Here is a 12948-nt window from a genome sequence, read left to right as displayed (position 1 = left end):
GATAGAATCAAGATCATGCGAAATATTAATACCACTTTACAATGCCTTGGTAAGGCCATACTTGGAATACTGCATCCAGTTTTGGTCACCACGATGTAAAAAAGATGCTGAGACTCTAGAAAGAGTACAGAGAAGAGCAACAAAGATGATTAGGGGACTGGAGGCTAAAACATATAAGGAACGGTTGCTGGAATTGGGTATGTCTAGTTTAATGAAGAGAAGGACGAGGGGGGACATGATAGCAGTGTTCCGATATCTCGGGCTGCCACAAAGAAGAGGGAGTCAAGCTATTCTCCAAGGCGCCTGAAGGCAGGACAAGAAACAACAGATGGAAACTGATCAAGGAGAGAAGCAACCTAGAACTAAGGAGAAACTTCTTGACAGTTAGAACAATTAACCAATGGAACAACCTGCCTCCAGAAGCGGTGAATGCTCCAACACTGGAAGTTTTTAAGAAGAGACTGGACAGCCATTTGTCCGAAATGGTATAGGGCAGTGATGGCGAACCTTTTAGAGACCGAGTGCCCAAACTGCAACCCAAAACCCACTTATGCATCGTCGGGTGCCAGGTGGGTGTGGCCCATTGGGTGGGCGTGGCCAATTGGGTGGGCGTGGCTGCAGTGGTAACAGCAGAGTGGTTGGGACTAAAAAGTTCAATCAATCAATTCCAACTTTGCAAGATCTTTTTTTTCCCCACAAGAAGTTGAAATTGACTGATTGATTGAACCTTTTTTTTTGTACAAGGCGGTGGAGGCCTAAAGCGAAAAGGTTTTATAAAACCCAGCTGAAGGCGTAGGATTGGGGCGACGGTGTGCGTGCCCATAGAGAGGGCTTTGAGTGCCGCCTCTGGCACCCGTGCCATAGGTTCGCCACCACTGGTATAGGGCTTCCTGCCTGAGCAGTGGGTTGGACTCGATGACTTCCAAGGTCCCTTCCAACTTTATTATTATTATTATTATTTAGAATGTTTTAATATACCTTGATATCCATACATTTAATAACTAAGTAAACTATTTCTGTGAATTATTACACAGAGAAGGCATTCTCTAAATTGTAGTTTTTAATATTGCATTATTTATTTTATTCTTTTGGAGATAAAAATGAAAGTTAAAAAAATTAAAAAAAATTCTTTTTTTCTTGGCAACCATTACAGTTCTTTCCCCATCAAATGGTTATGGCACTAGCAGCATAAGCAGCTCTACTACATCATCATCTAGGCACGCAGTCAAAAAGTAAAAAGAAAAAAAAAGCTTCACTGATATCAGACTCCTGAAACTTGCATTTGAGAGAGATGTATGTATACAATAACCATCTTTTTAAAAAAAAAAAAATTTTTTCATGAAACTGAATTTGTAGCTACACTGAGGCATAGCAATCAACTGAAATTTGTAAGAAAACCCGAGACTGGTATTTGTAAGAAAACTGTTTTAAAATGAAATTATTCATCTGGAAATGTTACACAAATTTCAAGCTGAAATGGTATTATGAAATAATGGAACTTCATAAATGTAGCATGTTTATTGAGGTAATGGTTTTGTGAGCAAATAGTAAATACACCTTTTACTAATTATACATTTTTGATTATTTTATCCATTAGTTTTTGTACTTCTTTATGTCGTGTTTTTGCCCGACTGATACAGTCTTGAAGCTTTGCTTCTGTTATTGTACTTCCACCTTAAAAAGAAACAGAAAACAAGGAAACAATGCATTTAATACTATCCAAGCTTTTGAATTGCCCATTAAATTACATTGATATATTTGTGATTAACCAAATGTTTTATTAGAATTAATTTCAACAAGACATTCTCATGAAAAAATCCCTTTTAATGACCCTGTAATCCCTTAATCTGGGGTAGAATCAGGGCGACTGGATGGAGCTAAGTGTTTACTGGCCAAATGCCTTTCCTGATGCCACACACAGTTCGAGGGGTTTTTCTGCGCCCTAGGAGAGAAACATCTGCTGCTACCTAGGAATGAACTCTCAACCTTCCAAGTAGGAGGCAAGCATCTTCACCACTAGGCCATCACGCCACTCAATTTTCATGACTGAAACACATCTCATAATTTCTGTAGTGTAGAGATGGAAAATGAAGTATCACTGATACTCCTGAATGGCATCTACAAAATTAAAACTAAATTAGAGAATTTGGGAAATATTAATCCTTAATAATTTAGTATTAGTACCTGGTTTATGAACAGAACACAGTTTGTCATTTTCAATAATCACAATAGTTAAAGTCCCAGATGCCAAGTCTTCTTCTTCTGCAGTTGGGTCAACTACCACTAATGTGCTGTTGAAGATATATACACATAAGTGCCAAAATTAAACTTCTGAGATTTTTTTAATCCAAAACAATTACATATATTTACTGTTCAATTAGACCAGGGGTCCCCAACCTCCAAGCCATAGCCTACTACTGGGCCGTGGCCTATTCAGAACCAGGCCACACAAGCAGTGGGTCAGCGTGCATAGGCATGCATGCAGCTCAACTTGTACAAGCAGCAGATTGGTGTGTATGCACACACATGCAGCTCGACTTACGCGAGTCGAGCTGCATGCGCATACACATGCATGCTGGCCTGCTGCTTGCATAAGTTGAACTCTGTGCCCGCATGTGTGTGCCAGCCTGCCGCTCATACGGCCTAGTTCCCCTCTACCCTCCCCCAGCCAAGCCGCAAACCACAAAGGTTGGGGACCAGTGAATTAGACAATACAAAGAGCAACATTAAAAAAGCACCATCAGATTCTTTTGCTCATTTCCAGACCACTTGGATTGTTATTGTTAGCATAAGCATCAATGCTGAAGCCATTTTCAATTTAATTCAAAAACTTACAAAGAAATTAATTTAAAAGACATATTGTTAACTTTAGGCAATAAGGATTTCTTTAGTCTGCCTGACTGAGTGAAAAATAACTAAACCGATTCTCTCAGAAAAATAGCTGGAAATTTATCAGAGCAACTATCTTATCCATATTCACAATTCTGCATGGACCCATTTTCATGTATATACATTTCTTCTGACCATTAGTGAGAAAGATTTCATTTAAATGCAGGCATATAATATTTTCCAATTCATCCTCTCCATGACATTCAGACAACCTTCCTGAATTGAATACAAGACAAGACCAGAAGACAAGCTCAGGATCCAAAAAGATCTTGACAGACTTGAACAATGGGCTCTATTCAACAAAATAAAATTTAGTGTGGCGAAAAACAAGATTTTACACTTAGGCTAGAAAAACCAAAGGTACAAGTACAGAGTAGACGAAAACTGGCTCAAAAAACAGTAACTGTGAGAGGGCCTTGGAGTCCTAGTGGACAATCATTTAAATATGAGCTAGCAGTGGCAGCCAAAAAAGCTAATACAATCCTTGATTGCATAAACAGAGGCATAGAATCAAAATTACATGGAAATATTATACCATTTTATAAAACCTTAGTAAGGCTACACCTGGAATACTGCATCTAGTTTTGGTCACCACATTACAAAAAAGATGTTGAGACTGTGGAAAAAGTGCAGAGAGGAGCAACTAAGATGATTAAGCAACTAAGATGCCTGGAGACAACAATATATGAAGAGTGGTTGCAGGAATTCGTTATGGCTAGTCTAGAGAAAAGGACTAGGGATGACATGATAGCAGTATTCCAGTATTTGGGGGGCTGTCACAAAGATGAGTGGCTCAACAGCTTGCCTTCAAAAGTTGTGGGTGCTTCATCATTGGAGGTCTATAAGAAGAGACTGGGCAGCCATTTGTCTGAAATGGTATAATCTCCTGTTTGAGCAGGGGGTTGGACTAGATAACTTCTAAGGTCCCTTTCAGCTCTATTCTGATTGATTGATTGATTGATTGAATAGGCTCTATAGGATGTGTGCTTTATTTGATGAATTTCCAGATCACAGACCTTGCTTTGTAACTACCTTGAGCAGAGACTGTTTAAAGTTATGACACTGATGAAAAAATAACTTGGCAACAAATGCCCGTATTTAATTCCTTTCCAGCATCTATCTCTGTCATGTGTTCACTATTACAGTGAATCAGTATGCGTTGTCCTTTGCCTGACTCATTTTCATTTTTTTCTCCCCCACAGATTGCTTAAACAAATAATATTTTCCTGAACTGAGCTGCTTTTTTATTGCAGTGCCGCACTATCCCTGAAAAATGCTAACCAAAGCTAAGGTCAGCTCTGTGACTTTAGTTGCTGCCTATAAATGAAAAGACTTTAATTACTTTCACATCTTCAGCTTTTCTTTGCCTCCTAAGCAGCCTCAGTGGACTAGGCATACAGCTGGTGCTAGGGCATTCTTTTTGATGTGTATTCCCTGTTTAGTCTCTTGTAATCCCTTCCTTTCCAAAGAATGTAAATACAAAGATTAATCCCCTTCTTGCTAATTATCCTAGCACCAGGGTGCATGCTTCAAAGGGGGAGGGGGGATGCTAAGGTAACATTGTAAACATGATTTTTCACTTGGTGACCTCATCACTTGATGACTGAATTGCTGGCCCCAATTGTAGTTGCTAAATGAGGAACATCTGGACAGCAAAAACAATTTTTATGGATGTTTAAATAAATCTCCCTCCCTCTGCTCACATCATGTTTTTTGGAAGTACTTGAAGGCTCCAAAAGGAAGAGGCAGCCAAGTATTCTTTGCTAGTATAGCTGCTCATAAATCTGGGATTATCTAATAAAATGGTATTGTCTATCGTAATCTACACATACACTTTTTGATCTCTACTTACTCAAACAACACAAATGACGTTGCCACCGGTTGCTTTTTAATAGTCAAAGGATTCTTCTCTTTCAAATTAACTTCCACCAAACCAGTTTCTGCATTTATTGCAACAACAGGCAAAAGCACTGAAATAACAAAGGATAAATATGGAAAAAGCAAGACTGGAAAATTGTTTCATACAGCACATTTTTATAAAGAAAAATAGAGGCATCCTCAAATAAACACAAGAAAGTGATGGGAATGTAATAAATAGCTTTTGATTTTAAAACGTTCAGAACAAGGAAATCCTTCTGTGAATTGAGTCCTTTCTAACAACAAAATTTAGAAAGTATTTGGCCATTTGGGCAAATTGTTCAAAAAATTGATAAGGGAAAAACAGCACTGACTGTAGCAGTGGTGGGCCCTTAGTAGCTGTCAGTGAGGCTTTTTATCCCAGACCTGATTCATACCTCATCTAACTTCTGTGGATAAGCCTTTACAGGTAGTCCATTCCATTCGTAACTCGAAAATTTGTAGGAGTGAATCTCGTGCCTCGAACGAGATCACTCCCTGCTTTCGCCCACGCATTTGCTAATTGAATGTATGGGCGAATGTGCAGTTTGCTAAGTGCACATGAGGTATTTCAGGGTGGGAAGGCCATGGTGGGTTTAGTGATGCAAAAGGCCCCCAAAGGCCTCCCCAACCTACTAAGGTACCTCATGTTTTCCCCTCCCTGCCATGCCAGACTCACTCACGTTGCAAAATCTCCTCTGCCGCAGTTTCTTTCCCTTTGAGGAAGAGGAGAGTCAGCTTGGAAATGTTTTTCATGCTGATAATGGAAGCTCCTGGGTGCCGTAATATCACGCGAGTTCAAACACCCATTCTGTGAAAAAGAGATCATGGCCCCCAGAAGCTTCCATTCTGGGGGTGGGGGAAGTGTTTGCTTCATTTGCATGCCTATGGGGCAAAGCGTGCAATTGGAGTTGGCTGCGTGCAGGAACTAATGCCGTCCATGGCCCAGATGCACTGCTTGCTGGTGTGTGTGGGCCTTAGTTTGAGGGCAGGAACAAAGTGTTCAATTTAGCAGGGAGGCATCATGGGACAGGCCCCTTGCACCCGCGTCCAAGGTGCTGGCAGCAGCGGTAGCCACTTGAGTGGCCATGATCAGCTGGCACAAATCCTCACCACTCTTCTCATCCTCATCCTACCCACTCAAGGGCTCCACTCAAGTGGAGGCACAGCAGCAGGATTGCTCTCAAACAAGGCCCGTGTGCGCTGCTTGCTTGCGTGCACCGGCCTTATTAAGAACAATCCCGCTGCTGCGACTCTGCTTTCTTCCACTTGGACGAAGCTGAGAAACCCAAGCCGCTGCCGCTCAAACACTTTTTATCCGGAGACCTTGGAGAAACTGGAAGGTCCGTCTGCCTGCCTATGCACGCTTAGAAACAGAATGGAACACTGTGTTTTCAACTGCCCCATTTGTTCAGACCTTCCAGTTTCCCCAAGGTCTCCGTTCAGATAAAAACTGCTTGAGTGGCAGCAGCTTGAGTTTCTCCACTCTGAGGGTAAAGGAGCGGATGCACAGAGCAGGACTGCTCTCAATAAAGCCAGTGCACACGAGCAAGCAGCACACCCGCAACTTCAGAGCAATCCTGCTCTGTGCCTCCACTTCTTTGCACTCAGACGGAGCCCTTGAGTGGAGAGGACGAGGAGGAGAAGAGCGGTGAGGATTTGTGTCAGCTGGCTAGGCAGGTGAGGAGTAGGTCGGGCAGCTGGGGTGGCTGGTTGGGGACGGGGGGGATCATGGCCACTCAGGTGGCTGCTGCTGCTGCTGGCACCTTGGATGCGGGTATAAGGGGCCTGGCCCAGCGATGCCTCCCCACTCAATGGAAGGCTTCGTTCCTGCCCTTAAATTAAGGCTGGCGCATGCCAGTGAGCAACAGACCTGGGCCATGGACAGCATTGGTTCCTGTGCACGGCCGACACCATTTGCACGCTTTGCCCCATAGGCATGCAAATGAAGCAAACACTTCTCTCCCCCCCCCCCAGAATAGAAGCTTCCGGGGGCCATGATCTCTTTTGCAGATAATGGGTGTTTGACCTTGTGCAATATTACGGCACCCAGGAGCTTCCATTGGCGCGAAAAGCATTTCCAAGCCAACTCTCCTCTCCCTCAAAGGGAAAGATACCACGGCAGAGGAGACAGATTTTGCAAGGTGAGTCCAGCAAGGCAGGAAGGGAGGGGGAAGCAGTTGGGAAGGAATAGGGTGAATGTTGAAGAGCCTCTGTGGTTGTTCGTAAGGGGAAACAATTGCCATGGTGCTGCAATATTTGTAATTTTGGGACTTGCTCATAAACACAAGGGGGCACTTATTGTGTAACTTCAAACAAGTGTTAAGTGAACACTCGTAACTCGGGGATTACCTGTACTTTTGTCAAACCCTGTTTGCCATTACATTGCTGTTTTCTTTCAATCCAATTTAGAGCTAAATCTGCATTGCATTTAAATTTTAAAGTAAATCTCAAAGTACATCAACACAACTTACCATTTTTCAGAGCTGCTAAGAAAGCACACATGCAGGCATCAAGAAGGTTTCCATCATAGTCTAAGCATATAATGTCACAATATAGAACCCATACAATCTAAAGAAATAAGACCTGCTGATGTAAATACTGGAAAAGCTTTCACACACATAAAAAATAACTTTGAAATATTTGTCTTACGTCAGCATGTTATTTCACATCACGTTTGAAATCTGTTATCAATAAGATAGAAATGATTGATCATTCTAGCTAAATAACAGAAAGAGAAAATGGGGTGAAATAAATAATGGCCAATTTATACATGTACATACTGGATCACAACTACACTAGAACAGCTTAATATTACCAAATCATACATAAACCAATAATAATTTTTAAAAATATTGTTGTTCATTAAGACCTCAACAATTATAATCTTGTTAAAACTAAATAAAGTGTGCCCAAAAATGACTGTTCAGGCCAATTTGGGCACAGAATATCCTGGCACATATTGAGCAAACATGTAGTTTGCAGTTGTTGCATTGATAGCTCTAGACTTGTGCATTTCATACTTAGGTTGTGCTTGCACTTACTTTACATTCTGGATAACCCCCTATGAATGAGGCCATGCCAGGTACAGCAATTTTGTTTTTGTATTATTTTTTCTGCCCTCCATGTGTTTTCCAGCATAGAGTTTTCCAAAAATTGCTTGGATATGCACTTGTCTAGCTTAAGGATGACATAACCTATCATCAGGTCTGTGCTCAGTTTGAACTCACAATCTAGCAGTACATCGATTAATGGTAGACTTGCTCTAGAGAGAACTCAGTATCTGGTATTTCATCTAGCCATCTGATGCCTAATATTCTGCAAAGACTAGTCATGTAGAAATGGTTAAGCTATTTTGCTTGCTTTTAATACATAGTCCACAGTTTACAGGCATATCAAAGGGCAGTGAACACCACAGCTCTGTACACCTTCAATATTAATGTTGCACTAATTCCTTGATGTTCCCATACAATGGAACACAATCTACCGACAGCAGAACTTGCCTTTGTTATTCTGTAGTTGATTTCTGTATCAAGGGTCACTATGTGGGAGAGGGTATTGTCAAGGTAATTGAAATGAAGTAGTCCCTTTCTTTGTGATTGGGTTCAATGCATGGTGCATGACAGGGTCTTTTGAATATTTTTTATTTAATTACTTATTTATTTTCAGGTAATCCTCGACTTACAACCACAATTGAACCGAACATTTATGTTGCTAAGTGAGACATATACATGTATTCTGTTCTATTTTACAACCTTTCTTGCCACAGTTGTTAAGTGAATCGTTGCAATTGTCTTTGCTTGTCAGAGGGTCGCAAAAAGTGTTTGCATGTCATAAATATGAACCAGTTGCCATACATCTGAATTTTGATCAGGTAACCATGGGGATGCTGCACAGGTTGTAAGTGTGAACAACTGTCATAAGTCACTTTTTTCAGTGCCATTGTAATTTTGAATGGACACTAAATGAATGTCAGATGCCGGGGAAATCAGGCAGTTCAAATGAGTATAAAAATTTATTGCAAGCTTAAGCTCTCTACAAGAATCTGATCAACTAGCAGTCAAGGGAAATGAGTAGGAGATAAGAGAGGCATTCAAGGTGGGCTTTGTGACTTATGATGCATTTGACCCCTCCCTTGGGCTCAGCCTGTATCTCCTACAATGAATGGCTCTAAGTCCAAGACTATCTGTATTAGATTTGTGTGCTACCTATCTTGTCTAGAGACAACTCTGGGCAGCTTACAAGCAAAAAACAGATAAGCATTTAAATGATAAAACAATTTCAATAATAGCTTGAAGTCACCTCAGGTTGAGTGTTTTCCCATCCATTTCAGCATCATTCAGCATGACAATAAACATCATGCTGAATAGCGTGGGTGCAAGAAAACAGCCCTCTTTAAAACGACTGGTGACTGGGAATGTCTTAGAGGATTCTACACCTCTGCCCATGATGGAACTGGCCTATCATCTGAATGAATTTGGCAGGGCAGCTAAGCTTTGACATTATTCTCCACAGGCCCTGATGGTTGACAGTATCGAAGGCTTATGTGAGGTCAACAAAGGGTTGTATAGAATTCACAATTCTGCTCCTGACATTTGTCCTGAAGTTAGTGCATGGCAAAAATGTTAATAGAGTCATGACCTATGGAAGCCACACTGCGACTCTTGCAGCAAGCCCAATGCCAGATGAGTAACCAGATAATTTAGCAGAATTCTTGCAAGGACTTTTCCTGCAATACAGAGCAGCAAAATTCTTCAGTAGTTGTTGCATAGATGCTGGTTGCCCTTCTTGTAGATGTATATAATGGATGCATCATTCCTGAGAAATGGATTCTTGCTTCCATAAAGACTGGAACAACTCAGTGATTTTTCTAAAAGTAGAGGACTTTGTACATCACTGCAGGTATGGTGTCTGCCCCTGGGTCTTTGTCATGCTGCTTGCTGAATAGAGAGCCCTAGCATCTTCAGTCAGTTTCTGTGATTTCAACTATTATTGGTATGTCATCCATGGCACTCAGGAATCCTGTCTATTGCCACATCGTTAATAGATAATGCTAATAGATGCTCCTAGTGGGCGAATGGATGTTCTTTGTTTTGCTGAAGGGCAGCTGGATGTGAGATCCAGACTGCTGATAATTCTAAAGTAAAGAGAGATCTTGAGAGTGCTCTCACGTATTCTAAATAGCTGGGGGTGGGTGGGTTTATCAACACTGTGACAAACTGAACTGAAGCCATTTTCATTTTCGTTGCCACATATTTAGTTTAGAAGAAGGGGGGGGGGGGTAGTTCTCAGTTAGCCAAAACAATTCAAATGTATGAGAACCCAGGTCATTGCTGATAACATTTTGGCTGGCTGCATTTTCTAACAATTGGTGAATGTGATATATTTCTTGATCCTCTCTTCTTCCTGTAATATTCTCCTTTTGTCTACATTAAACAAATATAATTCTTAATATTTTCAGTACAAACCAAGTTGAATATAAACATTTTTTAGTATTTATGCATATAATAATATCAACATATAACCTATTTTTAATCAGCTTATTTCCATTGTATTTATAAAAGTCATCTTATTAAATCATTACATGACCTGTTTTCAAGATTCTTATTGAAGCTTAGTTTCCCCTCAGTATTCAGACCATTCTTACCAGTCATAATTTTCTCAACATTCATTAGCTTTAAATATCCAAACTTTTCATTTAAATAGACCCTCAATGTTTTAACATTTCATATATTCTAAAAGTGTTATACTACTTATATATCTTATTCCTCTTTACTATAGGGCCTCTTTACAAGCTTTATCTATTCTTTTGGCTATATTCCAACAATATTTAATCCTATAATACACCATCTAATAATCTTTCTCTAGGGCCTGTTTTATATATATATATATGTAGGTCTGTGCCAAATAAATAAAATAAAACGAACACCAGGGTAAAATAATCAAACTCTAGGAGTTTAATATTACAGTACCAATGCCAAGCTTTCGTCAGCGTTCTGCTGACATCATCAGGGCTTAAACGGTCAGTCCATGGGAGAGTCTTTTATAGTTCGAACTTGGTCTGCACACGGCCCCTGGACCTTGTTACCGGTCCTGGTTGCATCAGCTGCATGGACTGACCGTTTAAGCCCTGATGATGTCAGCAGAACGCTGACAAAAGCTTGGCATTGGTACTGTAATATTAAACTCCTAGAGTTTGATTATTTTACCCTGGTGTTCGTTTTATTTTATTTATTTGGCATGGATGCACCCAGGGATCATGTATTTAGTTTAATTACCAATAGATATGTAGGTCTTTAGTTATTCGGGTTTTCTCCCGCGTAGAATTAGAAGTGTCTTGGCGACGTTTCGACGAAGTCACATTCGTCGAAACTGAAGCACGAAGCTGAAGACACCAGCCTGAAGATGACGAATGTGACTTTGTCGAAACGTCGCCAAGACACTTCTAATTCTACGCGGGAGAAAACCCGAATAACTAAAGACCTACATACAAACACCCGCGAAAACCTCAGAAAACATATATATGTATGTATGTATGTATGTATGTATGTATGTATGTATGTATGTATATATATACACACACACACACACACACACACACACACACACACACACACACACACAGAGGAAGCTTTTTCAGACAGACCAGTCTGATTGAGAACACCTGGACATTTTTAACTGCTATACTGCAGTTTTTACTTTTTACAATATCTCCCTCCTCCATCGCCGTATCGTCTGTGTATGCTTCCTCTCCCGGGTGCTCCTGAACGTTGGGGGGCAGTTGGGGGGGTGGTGACGACGTTCCTCCCACAGTGTCCCCTGTTGTTTCTATGGACGCTCTCGATGCTCCGTTGCCACATCTCTGGTCGGATGGGGGATTTTTGCCTGTATTCCAGGCTCTCAGCGCTAAGTGAGAGGAAGCATACACAGACGATACGACGATGGAGGAGGGAGATCCCCGAATGCTTTCGATGGGGGCCAGAGATATCGGAGTGAGGAGCGATCGTGACGATCTGGTTAAGATTGGGCCACATGGGGATGACAGGACGGAGGCAGACAGAGAGGAGGGACATTCTAGGAGGAAGACGACTACCCGCCCACACATGGGAGAGAGGAGGAACCCTCCAGGATGCTCCGCGATCCGTCCACCCCATCACGTGGCGCCGCCGTGTTGGAGACAACGAGAAACACGGGGCAACCCTCCGGGTGTTGGTAACCAGGTTGGGGATGACAGACAGCAGAAAGGGAGGGTACAGCCTAAACAAGACAGCGTCGGTAGAGAGGATGAGTGCACAAAGAAGGGGAGAGGCGGCCACGCATAAGAAGGAGGCGAAGGACGAACCACCGGGCCGATTTACGGCAGCGGGGATATCCCGACCACCCCACCCCAGCCGCCCCAGCCGCCCGGATACGAAGGAGGAAGAAAGGAAAATATCGAGCCACCCCTCGGCATTGGTGACGACCCGGCCACCCCACCCCGCGACTCCGCCGCGCCCGAGTCAGTTTGAAGTAGGGTTCCCCCTCCCGAGAACCAACGACTGGATTAGGAACAGCAGGCAGGGAAATGGGAAAATACGACCTGGGTATGATGACATTAATAAGAGAGACGGACACGAGGGGGGGGAGAGGAAGAGGGCTAGTAAGGTGAATGAAGGGAAAGAGGAGGTGAAGAAGGAAGGCGAGCCTAGCCGGTTCGGATGGGATGAACGGAAGAACGATAAGAGTGGGGTGTGGAGAGATGTAGGGAGCACGGGATACACGACCGCAGGAAGAGGAGAGGGAGCGGCTTGTGGGAATGACAGCGGGGCAACTAAAGCCAGCGGGGGTCCAGGAAAGAGAGTGGGCATCCCGAACCAGGTAGATCTGACTAACGGAAGGAACAAGAACGTAGGACTACAGGGGCAAGGAGAGCAGGGGATACGATTGAGGAAAGAAAAAAGGGGGAATGCCCCAGTCACCCCTAACCCGCGAGCAAATGAACCGGATGAAGGCAACCGTGTGGATAAGCCTTGCAGGATAGGAACAGCTAATGGAGGAAAAGTCACCGCCGGAGCACAGCTGATGCAACTAGGACCGGTAACCAGGTCCAAAAGCCGTGTGCAGACTGTGTTTGACCTATAAAAGACTCTCCCATAGACTGGCTGATTAAGCCCTGATGATGTC

The 12948-nt window shown here is 42.4% G+C and overlaps 2 protein-coding genes across 9 annotated transcripts in view; one reads left to right on the top strand and one right to left on the bottom strand.

Annotated features, from left to right (window-relative positions):
• Positions 1-4731, top strand: part of SUPT20H (SPT20 homolog, SAGA complex component) — a 50256-nt gene extending 45525 nt beyond the window's left edge. For 7 of the 8 annotated variants that reach the window (XM_015827617.1, XM_015827600.1, XM_015827585.1 and 4 more), the window contains exon 25: positions 1154-1359. In XM_015827617.1, the coding sequence (XP_015683103.1) occupies positions 1154-1236 (83 nt within the window). In that variant the 3' untranslated portion in view covers positions 1237-1359. Of the gene's footprint in view, positions 1-1153; positions 1360-4091 lie in introns of those variants that run through there. The other variant, XR_001549150.1, reaches the window with a different exon arrangement.
• EXOSC8 (exosome component 8) overlaps positions 1505-12948 on the bottom strand; it is a 50154-nt gene continuing 38710 nt past the window's right edge. Inside the window, exons 8-11 of the mRNA XM_015827626.1 lie at positions 7260-7356; positions 4742-4859; positions 2185-2291; positions 1505-1674 (exon numbers count right to left, since the gene is read on the bottom strand). Coding sequence (XP_015683112.1) covers positions 1568-1674; positions 2185-2291; positions 4742-4859; positions 7260-7356 — 429 coding nt within the window. The 3' untranslated portion in view covers positions 1505-1567. The remainder of the gene's footprint in view (positions 1675-2184; positions 2292-4741; positions 4860-7259; positions 7357-12948) is intronic.

The sequence above is a fragment of the Protobothrops mucrosquamatus genome, unplaced genomic scaffold (genome assembly GCF_001527695.2).
Source record: "Protobothrops mucrosquamatus isolate PMUCROS unplaced genomic scaffold, P.Mucros_1.0 scaffold_215, whole genome shotgun sequence".
NCBI lineage: Eukaryota > Metazoa > Chordata > Lepidosauria > Squamata > Viperidae > Protobothrops > Protobothrops mucrosquamatus.
Note: the sequence above shows the minus strand (reverse complement) of the source record. Positions and strands in the feature narration are given on the sequence as shown.